General features: G+C 45.1%; 1 protein-coding gene across 2 annotated transcripts in view; it reads left to right on the top strand.

Moving 5' to 3' along the window:
• Positions 1 to 1371: 1371 nt before the first annotated feature.
• The window catches only part of Nrde2 (NRDE-2, necessary for RNA interference, domain containing), a 35070-nt gene continuing 14039 nt past the window's right edge, over positions 1372 to 22402 (top strand). The window contains exons 1-7 of one of the 2 annotated variants that reach the window (XM_021178982.2): positions 1372 to 1479; positions 9239 to 9347; positions 10503 to 10736; positions 15614 to 15763; positions 17482 to 17932; positions 19398 to 19803; positions 21547 to 21680. In XM_021178982.2, coding sequence (XP_021034641.1) covers positions 1416 to 1479; positions 9239 to 9347; positions 10503 to 10736; positions 15614 to 15763; positions 17482 to 17932; positions 19398 to 19803; positions 21547 to 21680 — 1548 coding nt within the window. In that variant the 5' untranslated portion in view covers positions 1372 to 1415. Of the gene's footprint in view, positions 1480 to 9238; positions 9363 to 10502; positions 10737 to 15613; positions 15764 to 17481; positions 17933 to 19397; positions 19804 to 21546; positions 21681 to 22402 lie in introns of both variants that reach the window. The other variant, XM_021178981.2, reaches the window with a different exon arrangement.

The following is a 22402-nucleotide window of genomic DNA, read 5'->3' as shown; positions in this document are numbered from 1 at the left end:
CTGAACCTGTAAGCCAGCCCCAATTAAATGTTGTTTTTTTATAAGACTTGCCTTGGTCATGGTGTCTGTTCACAGCAGTAAAACCCTAACTAAGACAGACAGGATTTCTCAGTGTAGCCCTGGCTGTCCTGAAACTTGCTTTGTTGATCAGACTGGCCTCAAACTCACAGAGACCCAGTGCCTCTGACTCCAGAGTGCTGAGATTAAAGGTGTGCATCATCATGCCCTGATGCAGATATTGATTTAATCAACCGAGATAACTTCCTGTCAGGTTTGGCGGAACTTGAGATTTACAGTTGAATACAAGTGGTGGATTCTACTGGCCTCCTTTTTTCCAAGTACTTTTAGGGACCTGAAAACTTGGACATTTTGGACACACACAGTTTACATGGTATGCGGAGCTGCTTGGATAGGTTTCCATCCATTCCTTTGTTTAGATGATTAGAGTCACATCTCTGGGTTTAGCTTTTTTTACTTTTATTGTGGTGCCCTGTACACTTGGAGGTCAGAAGACAACTTTGTGGAGTCTGGATGAAACTCAGGTATCCATGCTTGCTTGGTAGTACCTTTATTATTTAAGCCATTTCATTGGCTCCTGCACCCAATCTTTTTTTTTTTTTTTTGTAGGGGAATCTCAAAAATACTTGATAGGTAAGTATATGCATTTATTGTCAAAGACCTTATTGGGACTTTGTACTCTTCTGTATTCCTAGGGTATTTAAAATGACAACTTATATTTGGATCACTTACATTTTGCCATGGAATTTGTCACATCTCACATAGAAGCTAATTTTTCATTTCTTTTCTTTCTTTTTCTTGGCTTTTTTTGAGACATCGTCTCTATATAGTTCTGACTCTCATGGAAATTACTATGTAGACCAGCTGGTGTCCAACTCACAGAGATCCACTTGCCTCTACCACTGAGTGTTGGGACTTAAAAGGGGTTTGCCCCCACACCCAGCTTAAAGCCAACTTTTAAATGCTTTTTATGGGTGAAACAATTGCAATTTGTACAGGTATATGTGTATGTATACACACACTCACACACACAATCTTGCAGAGGAGGAAAATGAAGCTTACAGAATTTGATTACTTTGATCCAGTTTAAAGGAGGCAATGTGCTTTTACCAGAGGAGCTGAATTCCAGTTTCCACACCTTCCCCCTTCCCAACTTTCTCTTCCGGTTCCTGCTTGTCCATTGTTCAGTGAAGCCTGAGGGCACTAACTACAAGGAAACAGCTCTTCCTCGCTCTCACCCTCTTCCCTCCTCCCATCTCAACCCTTTGGTCTCCGCAGCCTTAAAGAGTGCAGGAAGAACTACATTTCCCAGACTGCCTCGCGAGTCACCGTCCTCCAACCAGAGCTCTCCAGACGGCGCCATTTCTGAGGCAGGAGTGGAGGTGCGGCCTGTGATCATGGCGCTGTTCCCGGCTTTTGCGGACGTAAGTGAGGCCTCCGGTGATGGGGCATCCAGGAAAGGTAAGCACCCCAAAAGAGTCGAAAAAGACATCGATTAAATGAATGGCAGATTTTCGGGCCTGGGTCATGGCCTTTTTTCTTTGCTTTGTTTATCCACCTGTATCCCAGAGTTCTCCGCGGCGCTGCAAAGCCTTCTGGGTCTTGTCTGAAGTGTAGGGCCAGAGGCTCTTTTAGGCGCTACGGTGGTCAAGTAAGGGGAGGGTAAACTAAGCCTACGGTGATGTGTGGCGCTAACATTACCGTATTTTTGGACTTCATTCTCCTAGAAGCTGCAACGATACAACTCCATTGCAAAAGAAACCCTCATAAAATACTTGTAACTGTGGTTGGCGTAATTCTGATTTTTCCTTACTAAATTGTAACCGTCAACAAAGTCCGAGACTGTCCATTCATTGTAGCACACTTATTAGAAGCACAGGCCCAAAATATAGACGTATTCAATAACTGTGTCAGGATTGATAATGCAACCTGTTGCATGAACGAAACTAAGTAACAACAGCAAACAAAGAAATCAGTACAAGGTAGTATGCTACAAATGTCATAGGTGAGCCACAGTCAACCATTCCATAAAAATGAAACGTTCAGAATTTTGGAATGGTCTTCAAAAGGATATGATTTGTATAGATAAGAATTCAGGGACCTTCAATGGGCTGTGGAAGAGAAGCATGGGACTGGAGAACTGGGTGTGTATTTTAGATGCTAAGACAAGTGTCAGTTATAATGAAGTTAACCATGGCAGGTAAATGCAGAAAATACATCTAATACTGAAAGTGTATGGTCAAGTTGAAGGGCTGGCAGTGGTGGCATACACCATTAATTTCAGTACTTGGGAGGCAGAGGCTTGAATCTCTGAATTCAAGCCCAGCTTGATTTACGTAGTGAATTCTTTGGACAGCCTGGGCCACAACACAGAGAGACCCTAATCTCAAAAAAGACCAAACTAAAACAAAATATAGTTAAGAAAATTAACTATATATTATTTAACTATGAGTTACTGTTCAGCTTTCTCAGTGTACTGGCTGGTTTTGTATGTCAACTTGACACAAGCTGGAGTTATCACAGAGAAAGGAGCCTCCTTTGAGGAAATGCCTCCATGAGATCCAGCTGTAAGGCATTTTCTCAATTATTGATCAAGGGTGGGAGGATCCATTGTGGGTGGTGCCATCCCTGGGCTGGTAGTCTTGAGTTCTATAAGAGAGCAAGCTGAGCAAGCCAGGGGAACCAAGCCAGTAAGAAATATCCCTCCCCAGCTTGCTTCTCGGTCATGTCTGTGCAGGAATAGAGACCCTGACTAAGACAGAGGGTTGGCCAGAAACCCACAGAGATCTGCCTTCCTAGTGTTGGGATTGAAGGCAAGTGCTCCCATGTCCAGGCACACTGCGTTTTCTGCATGTACCCGTCTCTCCACTCTTGTATTTTCTCAGGGGATATATTTGTTGAGGAAGCTGGTTATCCATCCTGAAGATGTTTCCTGCCAAATCTTCGTGTAACTTGCTCCTTTATTTATCCATCCCATTATTTCCTGGGAACTGATAACTAGATTTAAAGAGCCGATAAGATTTAGCTATATACTTTTTGTCGTTGAGGGTAGCTTGTTTGGAGTGCTGCACAAATATTAAGTCATATCAGGAGGGCCCAGTCTTTGATTTCAGTGATATTAAGGGGGTCCGTGTTGGGCATCAGATCTCCCGGGATTAGAGTTAAGATGGTTGTGAGCCTTCATGTAGATGCTGGAAATCAAACCTTGGTCCTTTAAAGAACAACCAGTGTGCTTAATCACTGATTCGTCTTTCCAACCATGCCATTACACCTTCATCTGATAATTTTGCAGTGATGTTTTTTATATTCTTATGACAGGGTCTCACTGGGACCCAGATTAGCCCCCAGTGTGTAATCACCTTGAATGAGCAAAAGAGACTCAAAGAGTTTCTTCTGACTCTAGAACTTGCATTATAATTTTTTTATTACAGGGTTGGGGATCTTGTGATTTAAACATTTTCGCAGTTCCTGGGCTGCTTCATGGGGTAGATCAACCCCCAGGAAAACATAGACACCTTGAATGCCATTCTTACCTGTGTTTGCTGGTGCTTTTTGTACAAGTGAGTTCGAGCTTCCAGCAACCAGAAAATGGCGGTCCTAATCAAAATGAACGGCTTATTCTCAAGAGAACAAATATCTTCATTAATGTGATTGCTAACTCATTTTTACCATCAGCCCTGGAAATGCTGTTTGAATGGTTTACCCCTGGAGGAGTGGCCCCTTATCTCTGAGTTCACGTAAACAGACTAGAAGCCAGGGCTACATTGTTAGGACAAGGTACAGAAATGGATATTGAACTTGGATGTGATACCCACTTATAAAGTTACCTAGTTTAGAAGCTTATTCATGCTGGTTTGCCCCTCTGCCTTTGGTGGAACTGAACGCAGGCCTTTTCAGTGGAGATGGAGGGTTAGTGAAGTGTCTTGTAAGCTCACCACAGAGGTATGTCAGTGAGTCCTCGGTGATGGGCTGTTAGCTTACCTCTGTCGGATTTCTCTGAAGGTGTGTGTAGGTGCTCTATATCCCGGCAGCGGGTGGGCAGCACGTGAAGTGGCGTTGTGGAGGATATTCCCCTCTCTTCCTTTCTTATATGCATGGGTGTGTGAAGTACGGTGCCAGGCTCTCAGCAGTTGCTAACCTGAGATTTCTGTGCTGATCCCCAGAGGTTGGGGTCTTCCAGATCCCTCTCAGGCTCCAGCTGCTTGCTTTCCTGCTGCTCCTTTCTGTAGTATATTCTCCCTGCTTAGTGATGTGAGTGCACATATAATGTATGACACCCTGCTTAGTGACCAAGGTACATATATGCTACACCCTTCTTAGTGATGTAAGTATACACACACACACACACACACACACACACACACAGAGCACCCTGCTTAGTGGTAATAAGTACAGACTTGATTTCTGTCAGGCTCTCTAAGTTATGAGGTTGTAAGTAAGCACTGAAAGGGACTTAGTAGCACTGATTGCTCTTCCAGAGGACCCAGGTTCAATTCCTAGCACACCCGCATGGCAGCTCACAAGCATTTTTAACTTCAAATTAATATCAAAACAAAAAAGAAAAAAGAAAAAGAAAAGGACTTAGCAATCTGATGACTAAAATGTCATTTAATGTTAGATATCTCTGTCCAGGATTCTGTGTCACTAAAAATTGAATCTCACAACTCAGGTGTGTCATCCAACAGGCAAGGATATGGTTAAGTATAAGTATCATATGAGTGGACGCTGTCTTGTCCATCACGGCCTCTTCAGGACCTGGAATTGTGCTAGGGTACATAGCAGGAAGTCTAATGACTGACTACACAGTCATATGATGGCTGCACTTCATACTTTGATTGGACTTTTGGAGGAGGTTAGAGCCTTTGGTGTGAAGATAAAGACAAATGCGTGTGAGCTGCCATGTGGGTTCTGGGGGTCAAACTGGGATCCTCTGGAAGAACAGCTGGTGCTCTCCACCATGGGGCCATTTCCCTAGCCCTGGGTTTGTTTGTTTGTTTGTTTGTTGTTTGTTAATTGCCACTTTTTTTGTTTTGTTTTTAAATGGGCCTCAAAGTCATAGAGATCTGCCTTTGTCTCCAGAGCTGTAATCGAAGTCATACGCCCTTGCCACACCAATAATGATTAACCTCTCCTTAGCAGGATTTGAGTTGGCATAGAATGGTGTAGGAAGATGGACAAGCAGATAATGAAGTCACAATTTGGAAATTGCCCTGACAGCCTTATTTATGTACCTGTCAGGAGACTTTAGTTGAAGTTCAGCGTAGTCCATGGTATGGATAGTGCAGAGCCCTAGCGGAAGAAAGGAACAGCCAGGCTTCAGTGTTTGCCCTTGGCCAATCCTTCAGCCTCCGTAGGCAGCAAGCTCACAGCCAGGGCATCCCTGCTGTTCCTGTTCTCTGTGTTGAACTCAGAGGTTTTGTTTTACAGTTCCTTGGTTAAAAAAAGTTTAAAATCTGTGGATGAGGTGTGGAAGCATCTCAAGTGCTTCCGGGATTGGAATTTGTAATGTGTGTGTCCAGTTGATGGCCTGTCAGGTGACTGTCTCTGAGCTGAGTTCATAACCCAAGAGTTTCAGGTTCTTAAAATTAACTAATTTATTTTATGTATACGAGTGTTCTGTCTGCATGCTCGCCTGCACACCAGAAGAGGGCATCAGACCTCACTATAGATGGTTCTGAGCCACCATGTGGAGGCTGGAGATTGAACTCAGGCTTCAGTTCTTTAGAAGGGTCTTCTTTCTCAGTGGCTGCATGTGGCAAACCCTTAGCTGTTTTCCGAGGAAGCCTGACAGGCCCTCTCTGAAGGCTTTGGTGAGTCCTCTGTGTTACCTTGTATAATGGGACAACTTCGAACCCGCCAGCCATATAAATAATGACACAGAGGCTTTTTAATATTTAAAACTTAGGTGTTTTGCGGGGTCATTCTCCCAGCTACTCTAACCCAACTAATTCTGGTACTATGTCTGGCCATATGGTCAGCTCTATCTGCTCTGCTCTGGTCTGTCCACCTCCGTGTCCCTGTCGAATCTCCCACCTTTCATCTTCTCCCAGAATCTTTCTCTCCCTGGAAGATCTGCCCTCTACTTCCTGCCCAGCTATGGGGTCATCAGCTCAGTTTTGTTTTTTTTTTTTTTACAGCCAATCAGATACAATCCTAGATTGCCTCAGGCAGGTGAGAAAGATTTACACAATAGAAAACCCAGTTACAGGCCATAGAAATGGCAACCCCAGAGTCCTGCCGGCAAGAGCTCTCTGCTACACACTGCTGCATACTGCTGTAAGAATTAGCAATTAAATAACAGATCGAATTCAAATAAATATTGAAGAGACACACCCTCACACACTGTACCCCAGCAGCCTTGTGTAGAGGCTGGTGTTTCTCCACACTTCTTCACCTGCTGTCACTGTTTAGCGTGTTGGTGGCGTGACGATCCACTGGGATGCTGGGAGAACATCTCTCCCTGTGCACCGTTTGTTCCGTCTCTCCCCACTTCCCCTTTGTTTATGGTAGAATCTGCTATGGAAATATTCCGATCTCAGTGAGCAACAAGGACTATTTTCACTTAGCTCTTGCCAGGAGTTAGGCCCAAGGGAAAGGAACGGATCTCAGAACATGGAGAGGGAGAAAGACTGTAGAACAGTTGTTCAGAATTTACTAGATAGGGCCTTATAAATTCCTTACTCCCTTCCTTAGAACTAGTTATGACGATTGAAAGATGTGTGGCCCTACATGCCTAGCCTGGTGTTGGCCTACTGTGGGCACTTACATTAATTTTTTAAATATTTATTTCCTCCTTTGGAATCTTCCTCATTCCTCTTTCCTGCAGTTATTTGTTGACCACCTGCTGTGTTGGGAGCATCGCCCTAGCTGCTGGGACAGTGGCAGTGAGTTAGGCAAAGTCTTCAGGGAGCTTGCTTGATGTCTTCCTTTGTTTATTACTGTGTAGTTACCATGGGGGACTAGATTCCAGAATATAAACAAACAAACAAACAAACAAACAAACTTGTGGAGCTCAATACTAAGAGGACCATATTTAGAAATGGGTACATGATTAGAATAGTTATTTCTCTGGAGATCATACATAAATGGACAATATCTAAGTAAAAAGATGTTGACATTATTATCATCATAAGGGAAATGGAAACAAAGCCACAATGAAGTAACGTCCTACCTGCTAGGATGATGACAATTGGAAAAACAACCAGAAATGTTAGGTGCATAAAGATGGCACCCTCGGGCTGGTGAGATGGCTCAGTGGGTAAGAGCACCCGACTGCTCTTCCGAAGGTCCAGAGTTCAAATCCCAGCAACCACATGGTGGCTCACAACCATCCGCAACGAGATCTGGCGCCCTCTTCTGGAGTGTCTGAAGACAGCTACAGTGTACTTACATATAATAAATAAANAAATCTTTAAAAAAAAAAAAAAGATGGCACCCTCATCTGTTAATGGGAGTCAGATGATGCAGCTATTTGGTAAAACACCTGGTCTTGTCAGTTCCTCGGAACGTTTATGTGCTTTATGAGATCACCTAGCAGTTGTCTAAATATCCACCCTGGAGAGCTTGTGTATGAATGCTCTTAGCAGCATTGTCACAATAGCCACAGAAAAGAAATAACCCATGTGACAGCTGGCTGATGATAGATGCAGTATGTTACATCCGTCAAATGCTATATTATTTAGCAGGAAGAAAGAATGATTTAATGATGTATGGATGTAGCTTGAATGAACCTTGCAAACCAGTAGGTGAAAAAAGCCAGTTTACAAAACACCACAGAGCGTGTGAGCTTGTTTATATGAAATGTACCAAGCAGGCAAATCCATGGAGACGAAGGGAGATGAGTGATTACATAAGGCTGAGGCGGGCGGCGGGCGGTAGAGCATGGGGGTGAGGAACAAGTCAGGGCTATTCACAGGAAGATGAAAATGTACAGTTACGGAGGTGGCTGCACACTCCTAAATATACGCAAAGCTGTTGTTGCTGCAGGGGTGAATTTTATGATACATCAGTTGACGTCTCAGCTGCTGCCCTCTTGTATGTCCCAAGCCTTTGCATTCCCAGCAGGTGAAGGAGCAAGGCCTTTCTGTGGCTCCTCCAGAGTGCCATCCCCTGCTTCTTTCCTTCCTCCCACAGTTAAGGCTTAGAAACGTGGGGAGGACTCGGGAGAGTTGTAAAGTAAGAAATGTAGAGAGAATTGTTTGTTAGAAGTTAGAGGGACAGGGAGATGGCTAGGCTAGTTAGTGAAAGCACTTGTCACCAAGTGTGATGACCTGAGTTCAATCCCTGGGCCCTCCGTGATGGAAGGAACTCATACTCAAAAGTTATCTTCTGGTCTCCCCCCAACTAAATAAATCATGCAATAGAAATTATTTAAAAGGTTGAGGGAGCTGGAGAGGTGGATCAGCAGTTAAGAACACTAGTTATTCTTTCAGAGGACTTGGGATCAATTCCCACCACCTACATCGCAACTTACAGCTGTCTGTAACCCCAGCTCCAGAGGATTTGACAGTTCCAGAGGGCAGGCACCCCCAATGTTTTCTTCCAGAGGCAAAACACCAATGAACATAAAATAAAAGTAAATAAATCATTAAAAAAGGAAGTTAGAAATTATAGATAAGCTAAAGATTATCAACATTTAATTGCACTATCCAGAAATAATCATAATGTTAATACATTTTAGTATTAAACTACAGCATTTGTATTTCTAAAGGTTACTGATATAAGAACAGGTTTGCTCTTGACCGCACTAGTGTAGAGCATGGGTGACTCTTGAGTGGTACCCGTCCCTCCAGATGGAAAGCAGTGGACACAGGATCTTGTCAGGTGTGAAGCTGGACTAGAACTCTCCGAGTAGCCCAGGGTGGACTTGATCTCGTGATCCTGTCTCTGTCTCCCGTGTGTCTTCCTGTGGTTTTCTAAGACCAGATGCATTGAGATGTTCCGGCATGCATGAAATTTTGTCTTTCACTATGTGGCTTTTATTCAAGCCACAGCCTGATATTGCAAGAGGATTTCAATCTTAAATATTTTAGAATGTGCTAAAGCATCATGCCCTGTGAAATATAAATTTCATGGATTCCACTTGGTTTCTTCGGAGTGCATAGATACTGGCTGATAAGGGCTGTGAATGCAGATGCCAGCTGATAGCATGGGTGGGTTTCTGGGCTAGAAGGCCTGTGGTACTAACGTCGTCTTTCGATTCTCTCTCTTGCATGTGCAGAATTAGATTGGCTGAGCAACCCAAGCTTTCGTGTTGGAAATCTAACTTCTCTGAGCCGACAAACTGAAGAGGTCACAGCCCTTGCTTCTGAAGGGTCACCACCGCCAAGGTACTCTTTTATCAGGTGGGTTTAGTCTTGTGCTGCGTTCATAGCTTAGCTTTAGTGATGCTCCCTAAAAGCCCTGGGGTGGAAGAGTTGAGTAGAGTTCCTTTTGCTCCCAGTGGACCAGGCAATCTGTGACCATCTTCCTAACGCCTATGGATCCTGCCTTTTCCCCTTTGTATAGCAAAAGTCCATGACACAGTTAATGCTTATAATTAGGCCATGAGGGAAATTGCATCATTGTGACTCTCTGGTAACTTCATTGACCTCATTAGTGACCTTTAGAATATTGTTAATTTGGTTATTTCTTTGGTTTCATTTTCAACAAGGATAAAAATAGCTGATATAAGATAACAGAGGCTGAATCTCCTAAGCTCATTGGGGAGCCGGATGACACACATCTTCTGTGGCTGTGAAAGAAGTTTTGTAGACCATTGAACTGAGAAATGTACGTTCGTAAATATAGACTAGCTGGCCTCATTAACATGGTGAAAGCCTCCTATTCCACATACACTGGAAGCCTCTGGAAATGATAGCTGACGACCAGGAGGGAGTTCATAATTGGCTCCCCTTCTCTGAGGAAGAAGAGCTGCTGTCACCTTTACAAAGAAGGGCCATGTCCACAGTAAAGCCTTTCTTCCCTTAGCATGTTCACTGGGTTAATAGCAATCCTCTCGTAATGTTGCCACATAGTTTGATAGAGCGACTGGTAGACCGCTTCCATTACGACTGTGTACATAGGGAGAAAAGGGTTTAGAGCGGCAGTTCTCAACCTGTGGGTCACAGCCCCCTGGGGGATCAAATGGCCCTTTCACAGGGCTTGCCTAAAGCCATTGGAAAACACAGATATGTATGTTATGATTTATAGCAGTAGGAGAAATGACTGTCATGAAGTAGCAACAGTGTTAATGTTGGGGGTCACCACAGCATCAGGAAGAGTGGGAAGCACCGGCTTAGACAGTGCTAGGAGAGTTTCCTCGCCTGTTCTGACTTGGGTTCAGTCCTGAGGTGTCCAAGGGGAGTTTAATCCAGGAAGGTACCGTGTAGCATACGGGCTAGGAGTGAGCAGGTGCCGGCATTCGTGCTTCTTGCTCATTATTTGTCAGTGTGATTTTATTTTCCTGTTTCTCTTTTAAACAATAGTGTTGGTTTTTCCAACAGGAGTCCTCTGAAGTCAGAGCTCTCAGGTGAGAGCGACACGAGCGAGAAGCTCGCACAGATAAGCAGGAAGAAGAAGAAGGAGAAGAAGAAGAGGCGGAAGCATCAGCACCACAGGAAAACCAAGAGGAGGCATGAGCATTCGAGCAGCAGCGGCTCTGAGTCAGACACAGAGGCTGGGAAGGACAGGGCTTCCCGAAGCATCAGGGACAGCCACAAGGAAGCCGAGAAACCCTGGTGCGTCGTGCTCTCAGATACAGGGATACAGGGCTGTTTTACACGTGATGGTTCTTTCTTGAGTGTTCCTAACAATCAGTTAGACATCTGGATGTTCGTTTAGCCAGTTGATCAAAAGAGAGGCCTGCTGTGTAGCAGAGAGCAGCTTTGAACTCCTGATCTCTGTCTCCATCTCTCATGTGCTAGGATTGTTGGTGTGCGCCACCACACCTGGCCTGATTCTGGGAGGTGGCACATGTGCCGTGTATTGCTGTGTGTGTCCATGCAGTGGGAGCAGCAGGTTCCACACTTAGAGAGGAGCAGAAGATCGCCCTCTCTCGCCTCGGTGTGTGCAGTCACTCCAGTGGGCACACGTATCCTGCTTTCTTTTTGCTTACAGCTAACACAGCTTTTAAATAACGGGTTTGTCCTTTTCCCTTTCTTTCCTCACGTTTCTTTGGAAGCGCCATGTTGATGATCATGGTACTCTGTTCCGTGGGCCTTTAGTTATTCCAAACCCTACTCTGCCATCTACCTTGAGCACAGAGCTCCAGTCTTACCTGGAACGGTGTGGCCGTTCAACATGGCTTTCCCTCTGCTTAGGTGAATGCTCTGCTCCATGGTCATGGATATTAGCTGGTGCAGGTGGTCGTGGGAAGCTACTGCATTAGGTACTTGTCTGTTGCTGTGATAAAATACCCTGACTGAAGCAACTTGGGGAGGAACAATGTGTTTTCCCTGCTCACAGTTGTAGCCTATGGTAGCAGGGAGGTCCTGGCAGCGGGAGTGGGGCAGTGGGTCCTCATGCATCAGAACTGGGGGAATGCCTGCTGCTGGGGGAATACCTGCCGCTGCCGCCGTTGCTGCCACTCAGCGCCTTTGCTCCCTTTCCTCAGTCCAGGGCTCAGCCCATGAAGTAGCATAGTTCAGTTTTAGGGCGACTCCTCCCACCTCAGTTAGCCTGGTCAAGAGAAGGCCTCACAGGTGTGCCTGGGGCAGTGGCTCTCAGGCTTCCCTGTGCTGCCGTCCCTTAACACAGTTCCTCATGTCCTGGTGACCCTCAACTATAACATTATTCTGTTGCTGTTTCATAACCGTAAGTATCTGGTATGCAGGATAGCTGATATGTGACCCCCTCCTCATCCCCTAAGTGGTCCTGATCTACAGGTTGAGAACTGCTGGCCTAGAGGCTGTTGTGTCAGGAGGCTGGTCTCCTAGGTGATTCTAGATCTTGTTGATTTTATTGTCGATATTAGCCATTATACTACCTCAATTATTATTCACTTAACCTCTTCTTTCTTGTTTGCTTGATTGCTTGCTTGCTTCCTTGCTTTGCTTGTGTGTTTTACAAGCGAGAAATTACATATATATGTATATATATGTTTTTTCTTGTCTTTTCTTTACTTTCCTCTTTTCTTTTGTTTTCTTTTCTTTTCAGACTGGGTTTCTCTGTGTAGCCCTTGCTGTCCTGGAACTCATTCTGCTGACCAGGCTGGCCTTGAACTCAGAAATCTGCCTGCCTCTGCCTCTGTCTCCCAAATGCTGGGATTAAAGGCATGCACCACCACTGGCCGGCTAATTTTTTTCCTTAATGGCACACAAGCACGTAGTGCCATTGAGACTTTTGTATCACCCTGAGGATTGTGCACTTTCATTATGTGCTTGGGAGCTCTGCGGATGTCAGAGAGCACTCTGTAGTTGAGGACCTGGAACCTGGCCCTGTTTCCATCAGAGGCCAACACTGCAGTCTTCCAGGATACCCAGAAGTGTTGGTGACCAAGGGCTCAGGAGAGCAGATTTGTTCAACACTATGTAGCTTAGGGGCCATGGCTGTCACCCATGCTTGCTGTTGGAGGGGGAATGAAAGCATTTAGCAAAAATGTTCAGAACTGAGTTTAGGAGGCAGGGATCATGGCTGCTTTGATGACTATTGTGTTCCTGGCCCTCATCCCTTGAGGTAGGGTCTCGTACCGGGCATTTTCACTGCATCAATGGTTGAATGTAGTCTCTTTTTATGTATGCCTCTGTGTGTGTGTGTGTGTGTGTGTGTGTGTGTGTGTGTGTGTGTGAGTGTGAGTGTATGTGTATGAGTATGTGTGAGTGTGTGTGAATGTGTATGAGTGTGTATATGTGAGTGTGTGTATGTGAGTGTGTAGGACAGAGGTTTGTATTAGGTGTTGTTCACTAGACACCATCCATCTTTTTGTTGGCTGACTTGTTTTTTTGGTTTTTTTTTAAAGATTTATTTACTTATTATATGTAAGTACACTGTAGCTGTCTTCAGACATTCCAGAAGAGGGCGTCAGATCTCATTATGGATGGTCGTGAGCCACCATGTGGTTGCTGGGATTTGAACTCAGGACCTTCGGAAGAGCAGTTAGTGCTCTTAGCCACTGAGCCATCTAGCCAGATGTAGTACTCCTTGTACTTGCTTTTTAAAGATTTATTTATTTTACCTTTATGTGTATAAGTATTTTGCCTGTATTTGTGTATGTGCATCACACGCATATCTGGTGACTGTGGAGGCCAGAAGAGGTCATCGGATCCCCTGGAACTGGAGTAATAGATATTTGTGATGTTGAGAACCAAACCCAGGTCCTCTGCAAGAATAGCCAGTGCTCTTAACTCCTGAGCCATCTCTCCAGCCCCCGTTACTTTTTAACAGTCTTTAAAACCTTAATGCCTTTAAAATGAGCTACTGTGTTGTAGCTTTGGAAACCTTTATTTCTCTCTCCTTTCCTGGAGCTGGTAGAAAATGAGTTAAAGCTGCCTTGTCTTTTTATGTGGGATCTGAGGTTAGGCTTCATGCTTTCCAAGCAAGCATTTCACTCACTGTGCGGTATCTACCTGTTTCTCAGATAGCTTTTTTAGGTCATTGTATTGGATAATTTTTTTTTTAAAGATGAAACAGATTGGTCTAGTGTTTCTCTTCTGTTTTCTTGATAACTTCTTTTGTCTGACTCTGGGAAAGCTGAGCTGGAAGAAGTGTTTGTTGCAACACAGCAAGGACTAAGATATTAGTGACTTGTGAAAGAGTCTTTCCGTGATGTCAGGAAAGTGGGTTCATGGAGGGTAGCATAGCAGGTGAGACTTCACTTGAGGGAATTGAGGGACAAATCCCTAGAGGTGTTAGCCACTAATTGACCTTTGTTTCCTGGGTGAGCTCTTCAGCTGCTCAGGAAGAGGCAGCAGCTTGTGTGCACTGAGAACACATCCTCTTTCCAAGTTCACTTCCCACCAGGGAGAGGTGGGTGCCTATGTGCTCCCCAGAGGCTCTCTGCAGCCGCCCTGCTGGCTGCTCTTTGGGGTTGCGGCTCCTTCCTTTGTGGATGCTTTTGCTCATTTCCGGCAGGCTTGCCCTCCTTCCCTTGCTCCGTAGGGGTTGGTAGAGAAATCCACAGCTGTCCTGCAGGCACTTGTACTTTTCTTCAATATGTTTCAACCCAAGGCTTGCCATTCAACAATTATTTAATGAGTAGCTATTTTGTGACCCTGAAATACCATTCTCTTATGTTCCCTGCCAAGAGGGATCTAGAAGTCTCCAGAATCTTTAACTGTATCTGGGCAGAGCTACAAAACAAAGTCTGTAGCTTTGTGAACTCATTTCTTCAAAGGGGGAAAAAAGCTGTTAGAGTCCAGAAAACCTTCCATTACTCTCTTCAGTCCAGGGAGGTGTTCCATCCATTTGTGTCTGGGCTGAACCTCTGCCAGTCTGTAGATGGGTTCCTAGAGACAAGTCAGGCTCCTGCAGGAAGCTCTCATGCTTTGCCCTTCTGTAGGAGGCACACATGTCCATATAGCCCAGGTGAAGACTCGGAGGCCATGCCAGAGTGACATTGGATGCAGCAAGTCAGAGTCATGCCTTTATTTTCTTGGAAGTACTCACTTGTAATAAAACTGTACTATAAGATTTTACTGTAAGTCATATGAGGTAAGGGCAGTGCACTTTAATGTAAAGGCTTGTTGCCTTTGGCCATGTGGTCATGCCCCTAGAGTGTCTTAGAGCAGGAATGGTTTTCTAAACAACCTTGTTTTGGAAATTTGTTTGCAGTTGTGGTTGTGGTCTTTGAAAGCGAATGGCCTCCACCGGCTCATATTTGAGTACTTGGTCCCCAAGTGGTGAGGCCGTTTGAGAAGGGTCAGAAGGAGTGGCTGTGTGGGAGGAGTGAGCCACTGGGGGTGTGCTTTGAGTTTCAGAAGCCCATGCCAGGCCCAGATAGCTCTTTCTCTGGCTCATGGTGGTTGTCCCGAGATGTGATATCTCAGCTACTGCCCCAGTGCCATGCTGTGATGGTCGTGGACTCTAACTCTCTGGAACTGTACGCCAGCCCCAGTAAACTCTTCCTTCTATGAGTTGCCTTGGTCATGGTATCTCTTTACAATAATAAAGCAACTAAGAATTAGTTATAAGGCATTTAAATATTTTTATATGTTTGCTTGTTTATTTCTCAGGGTTTCTTTCATAAGGAGATTCACTAAGCTGAATCTCCTTCTCTTTCTGTATTTTTTTCTTCGTTATAAAGTAGCATTTTACTAAGTTGCCCTGGGCTTATGCTCTTCCTGCCTTCGCCTCCTGAGTAGCCACGACTGTGTAGGCTGTCCTGGCTGAAATGTAAGGATTCAAAAGGAGTGACTGTATCCTTCAGGGCACTCACTAGGATGGATTCTTTCCTTGGTAAAGTGGTTATTTCGTGGTTGCAGGTTTTGCTTCATTTTCAAGCCCTTCCCATAGTGAAAGCCCTCTTCCCCTTCTTCCCGTCATTGCTTGTGTGGTTCTGTGTACCTGGGTGTGTTTGATCCCGTGGGCGGTTTGATAGATACAGCTTACGTACTTCTGAGGATGCCAAATGTTTCCGAAGAAGTTTTAAAGTTTCTCTCCCCTTTTCTTTGTCTGATAGTCAGGGAAGCAACGCGGCTGCTGCTGCTGCTGGACATCGTTCCATTTGGCTGGAAGATATTCAAGATCTGACCGACGTCTTCAGGACTGATAAGAAACCAGATCCTGCCAACTGGGAGTATAAATCTCTGTATCGTGGGGATATAGCAAGGTAGCCATTGTAGTCCCTGGCTTGGTTTCTTTCTTTCTTCCCTTCTTCCCCACCCTCTTCCTCCTCCTCCCCCTCCTCCCCCTCCTCCGCTTCTCTATTAGAAGTAGCATTTCCTTTGAACTCGCTCAGCACTGTCTGTCTGTCTCTCGTGGATTCTGTTGGATTTTGCCCACTGTTGAGTTGTATGGGCACATGGCTCTTCTGTATTCTAAAATGGACGCTTTAGCTGGAAGGTCAGTTAGGGTTCATTTCCTCACGGGCACACAGCATGGTGCCTGACCGAGTGGGTGTCCAATAAATGTTTGTTCGGGAATGAATCTAAAAATACCTTATAGTAATTAGCTGCCGGAGGGTATCCAGGAACTGTGTGGTCTGATGTCCCTGCCATTTGAAAAGTGGCAAGAGCATTTTTATTTATTCAGCCCCACACATATGCCACCTAACAAATGACATTTGGTGGTAATGCCTTTGTCACATCATTTCTAGCAGGCACCAGCAGAGAGTCATAAAAGTAGGGGCTGACATTTGCCTCAGTAATGAATTAGAACTCTTCTCTGTAATCTATCAAAAACATTTGAAAAAAGTGTGCGGGGTGGTGCATTCCTTTAATTCCTGCTACTTGTGAGGCAGAGGCGTGATTGTCAGCCTGAGGGGAGCCTAGGCAACTTGGGGAGTCACCTGTCTCAAAGCAACAGCAGCAGCGAAACAAAATTTGATTGTTTACTGACTCCCTGTAGACAGTTAGGATTTTGTAGGGAACTTGGGATATAAAGGACAAAGGTTTGACCCCTGCTCTCACTTCCCAGGTCTTGAAGATCAAAGCTATTAACCATGTAGTTTAGCTCTGAGACCTTGGAAGTCAGTTTTCTTTTTTGTTTGTTTGCCGTCTGTTTTGAGCTCCCTCTGTACCGCAGGCTGGCTTCACACTCACTGCGCAGCCATGAGCTGGTGGCTCTTCTGAAACAGTTACTCCCCGTGTCGGAATGAGAGTTCTTACACTCGTGTGCTCCTCCAGCATTCTCCCACTGACATCCTTCACGCTGAGTCCGTACCCACCCGCCATCAGCCCATCAGAGGCTTTGATACATTTCAGAATGAGCCTCAGATAATACATTGCATGTTGCCTCCTGAATATGTATATCAGTACTTAGACTTAATTGGTTTCTTAGGGTCTTTCCCTTGGTTTAAAATTTACATGCACATTGACAAATACCTACACCTGTGTAACCTTGACCCCTGTGACACCCATATGTTCCTCCATGGTCCCTTGGGTCCCAATGGCATTTGTTGCTCTCAGGATTCCCATCCTGTGAGTCTTGTCTGCCCCGAGTCTTGTAAGTAGGATTCCAGCATGCCTGGCCTTTTCACTCAGTGTAGTGTTTCTGACAGTCAGCATGTGGCATTTGTCAGAAATGTTGTCTCCTATATTCGTCCATTTTGTGGCCTTGCCGCTGTTTGTTGTGCATTCTCTGTTGATGGCCCCCTGGATCCTTTCCAGCCTTTGGCTGCTGAGGATATGTGAGCACAGGCTTTGTGTGGACAGGCATGTGCTTTATTTTCTCTGGGGTGAATACCTTGGAATAGAGTTGCCAGGTCACAGGGTCTGTCTGTGTTTAGATTTTTACATATAAGGTGAATGTGGAAAAAGAGTTAGGTCTTAGGATGTCCAGTTGTACATGAGGAACAAATATCTTGTCTCAATGTCTTTTTCTAACTAGGTACAAGAGGAAGGGAGACTCCTGCCTGGGTATCAATCCTAAGAAGCAGTGTATATCTTGGGAAGGGGCTTCTGCAGCAAAGAAACCCTCACACAGGCACCTGGAGCGCTATTTTACCAAGAAGAATGTGGGGTTAATGAGAACAGAGGGCATTGCTGTGTGCAGTAACCCTGAGCCTGCCTCCTCCGAGCCTGTCACATTCATCCCAGTGAAGGACTCTGCTGAGGCAGCTACTCCTGTTACATCATGGCTGAATCCTCTGGGGATTTATGATCAGTCTACCACACAGTGGTTACAAGGACAGGGTCCAGCAGAGCAAGAGTCAAAGCAGCCGGACTCGCAACAGGACAGGGAGAGTGCTGCTCTCAAGGCCAGAGTGGAAGAGTTTAACAGAAGGGTTCGGGAGAATCCTCGGGACACGCAGCTATGGATGGCGTTTGTGGCTTTCCAGGTAAGTGTCACTGTCCTGGACCTCTTACTTTGAAATGACATTTCTGATTTGGAGATGACTCATTTATTCTATAGCACTTTTTTGTCTGTCCATCCATCCATCCAACGATCAATCTATGCATTCATCCATTTGTTGGTACTGGGAAGTGAACCCAGGATCTTGCATCTACTTGCATATATCAGTGTCTGCTACTAATAACCCCCCCTCGCCATCCTCGAGCTCTTTTTTGCTTTATTTTGAGCCAAGATCTAAGATTCACAGACTGGCCTTGAACTTGCCATCCTCCTATAGTTGGGATCATAGGTATGCACCACTGTACTTGGTCCTGCCCTGTAGCACTTTTTGGGCCTAGCTTCTTGTTCATCGTAGCCTTTGACCTGAGCTTGCTCAAAGTCCAGGTGAGGAAGCCCAACCATCCGAGGATAACACACAGCACAGAGCATGAATGCTGTGTGTTATCTGGGAATGGAGTGAGACTTGAATAGAATGTTTGTTTTTCAGTAGGGGTTGGGTGTGGCAGTGTGGTTGGAGGGGTGGGTGATGAGTGGTAGGAGTGGGTGGCTGTAGGGTTGGTGCTGGTATGGAACTCAGGGCCTCAAAGATTACACAAACATCTGTCCCTGATTTGGATCTCAGCCCAGGAATGCAGTGAGAGAGGAGATGCATTGACAATGAAGACAAGGCAGCTCTGAAGTGCAGAGTCCATAGGCTGAGGGTCATGGCTACTCAGGGGGTGTGCTCCTGCCCTAGCATGCACAGCTGCCAATACGCTGTGTACTAGTGATTGATGTAAAAATTCGTGTTGAACGACACAGAGGCCGAAGAAATTGCTCAGGGGGTAAGAGCACTTGCTACACAATCAGGAGGACCAGAGTTCAGATCTAAGTTCTAGTGTCACAAGAGACATTGTCACAAGAGACCGTGTATATACCTGAGACTCTAATCTCTAAGGTGTGTGTGGGTGTGGGTGTCTGCAGACAAAAGAGGATTGCTGGAGAGATCCTGCCTCAGGAATGAGGCAGAAGCCTGGTAGAGGAGGACACCTGATGCCCTCTTCTGGTCAATACATACATACATACGTACATACATACATATGTACAGACAGACATACAGACATACAGACAGATATACATAGTCATATGTACCTACACACAGCATAGGAACACACATAGCCACATAACCAAATAAATAGTAAAGAGTAAGTCTTAAAAACCCAGGATGACAAGTCCAGACAGTTTTGATTGGAGAAATAAAGAGAATACAGCAAGTGCTGCAGGCACTAAAGGAATTGTGCTGTGTGTTTATTAAATGGAATTGTCTTAAGTAAGCGGTTTATCAACAACGTCTTACTAGTGGCTTTTGTTGAAAGCTGGAAACCCACTGCAAGTCATGCAGGCGGAGCACTGTCTAACTGAGGAGCACACATGTGTAGTTTACTTAGTAAACTGTTGTTCTTGTTGTTGAGGACGAGGTCATGAGGAGTCCTGGCATCTATGCCCTTGGGGAAGGAGAACAGGAGAAGCACAGGAAGTCCCTGAAGCTCCTCTTGGAGAAGAAGCTGGCTGTGCTGGAGCGGGCCATCGAGAGCAACCCAGGCAGCGTGGAGCTGAAGCTCGCCAAGCTGCAGCTGTGCTCCGAGTTCTGGGAGCCCAGTGCGCTGGCCAAGGAGTGGCAGAAGCTCCTCTTCCTGCACCCCAACAACACCAGCCTGTGGCAGCGCTATCTCTCCTTTTGCCAGAGCCAGTTTGGTACCTTTTCTGTGTCCAAACTCCACAGTCTGTATGGCAAGTGCTTGAGTACCTTGTCTGCTGTGAAAGATGGCAGCATGCTATCCCACCCTGTGTTGCCGGGCACCGAGGAGGCCATGTTTGGTAAGAAGAAAAACAGAAGTGGCTGTGTGGGAGGGTTTTGTTTTTGTTTGGCTTTAGGCTTATTTTAGAAAGGTCTAAATTGTCAGAGCAGGGGGGAGGGGGGTTTTATTTCGAGTGTTACCACTCTGTCTAATTTTAACAGATTCCCATCCAGCTTGCAGGGTGGGTGGGCAGCAAGTTAGAACTAGCAGAGTTAGAAAAAGATGACTGGACATCTTTTCTACTTATTCCACCAAATAAACACATCTCAGTCTTAATTGCTTTGGCTGCCAGCGGTCTTAGCTGATGAGACCCCAGTGATAGGTCTCTGTCAGTGCGGTACATGAGATGGTATACTTACTAAATACATGCAATTGATGGGAATTAAGTGTTAATGTTATTGGTGTGTCCTCAATGATTGTAGAAAAAATCTTGGCAGTCATGAGCTACAGCAGGCATCTCATGTTGTAGACGGAGGATATCACTCTTCAGCTTGGGTTCTGGATCTATCCTTTATTGTGACAGTGCACAAATACTGATCTGTAACAGTGTGCACATTTCTGAACCTGTTTGAGTCTGTTTCCTTACAGGACAGTAGGCTAGCACTTGCTTTACAAGACCATTGTGAACGGGAAGGGAGCTAGGGGCAGATGGATCTGTACATGGCAAGCATTCACTTCATCGAAACCCCTGGAATTAAGAGTTAGTTATCCTAACATCTGAGACACAGGTGCATCGCTCTAGAGATAATAAGAATTTCCCTCACTGGCACAGAGTCTTGTATTTGGGGATGGAAGGTACAGTTCCATGCATATGTGATGCCCTAAGATGGTGTTAATGCCGAACACCAAGATTAAAGCAAGTGACATGGAGTTTTCTTTTGCAATTAGATATTATTCGTGATATGCTCACATAGCTTCATGCTGTTTAGGAAATGGGACTATACCACCATTCAGATGAACATTTCAGATATTCGGAGTGTTCAGTTCTAATGTTCAGGACTGTGCTCTGCTCACTCTTGGTTGAATATAGGGTGAACGAATGGAGAACAATGCCATCTAGTGAGAGACTGAGTTCAGCTCTGCCTTCTGACAAAAATGGTGCCGTCCCTTCCTACCACTTTAATTGTGAGAGTAACCTTTGAGTATCAGATAGCTATCATTCAGGCATACCTTTTGCCTTATTTTAGATACTGTATATGATTTTATTGTTTGTGTAGTTTCATACAAAAATAGAAAAAATACCTTGATTATAGTACTTTTATGAATCCTTTTATTCATTTATTAAAAAAAAATTAAGCTGGCCATAGTGGTATATTCCGTTAATCCCAGCACTAGGAAGGCAGAGGCAGGAGGATGTCTGAGTTTGGGGCCAGCATAATCTATGGAGTGAGTTTCAGGACATCAAGGGCTACACCAAGAAACCCTGTCTCAAAATATATATAATAAGGTTTTAGGTTTACTTTTATTGATGTGTATGTGCACATGTGTGTGGGTATCTGCAGAAGCCAGCAGAGGGTGCTAGATCCCCTGGAGGTGTAGCTATAGATGATTTCAATCTAACATGGCTGCTTGGACTGAACTCAGGTTCTCTGGAAGAGCAGCAAGTGCTCTTAACTGTTGAGGCATCTCTCCAGCCTGTTAGTGCTTTTAAATCAGGACCCTGGGAACATCACAGTGACTTCTAGGTGTTTGGTTGCTTGTTGAGAGCTCATGTTTTCTCCTTTTGTGGTATCAACAAAAACCCTTTCACTCCTGTTTGCAGGGCTCTTTCTTCAGCAGTGCCACTTTCTACGGCAGGCTGGCCACTCAGAGAAGGTCATCTCTTTGTTCCAGGCCATGGTTGACTTCACCTTCTTCAAGCCTGACAGTGTGAAAGAGCTGCCTACTAAAGTACAGGTATGGCACACTCTATGTCTCAGAAGTATTCCAGTGACCAGGGAAGACTCCCTCCATGATGGCAGTGGGGTGTCCTGGGTAGATAAAGGAGACCTCTGCTCCCACATACAAAGTCCACTGACAGGCTTGCTTCCTTGCTTACCACCCCCTGCTTAAATGCAGCCTGTTTCCACAGTCATGGTACCATTTTGACTGACATGTCACTCTGTCTTGGCTGGGTTGTGTTGCTACTTCTCCATCGCCTACAATTGCTGCTTGATCTTATACGTGGACATTTTGGCAGCAGTCCTCGTCAAGAAGGGGCTCATCTTTAAGGTGACAAGACATTTCCAGTCTCTGCCATTTGGTAACATGACACAGCATAAGAACCATGTGGCTGTAAAATAGCCACTTCTCTCTGTCCACTGAAAAAGCTTGGCTCTCTGCTTTGTGAAAGGGTCTGGGGGAAGGTATCTAGAACATCTGAGCTCATGGCGAGCCCAAAGAAGAATCTTTGGGAACTTAAGGTCTCATGTGAACTGGCAGTGAAGACATTTTTATTATGATGCTACCTTTAGACAAAGTGGGATTAAAGAATTAAACCTGATAATACTGGCGCAGCTAATTTTTAGTTAGCTTTTTTTTTTTTTTTTTTTGGTTTTACGAGACAGGGTTTCTCTGTATAGCCCTGGCTGTCCTGGAGCTCACTTTGTAGACCAGGCTGGCCTCGAACTCAGAAATCC

This window comes from Mus caroli, chromosome 12 (genome assembly GCF_900094665.2).
Source record: "Mus caroli chromosome 12, CAROLI_EIJ_v1.1, whole genome shotgun sequence".
Lineage (NCBI taxonomy): Eukaryota > Metazoa > Chordata > Mammalia > Rodentia > Muridae > Mus > Mus caroli.
Note: the sequence above shows the minus strand (reverse complement) of the source record. Positions and strands in the feature narration are given on the sequence as shown.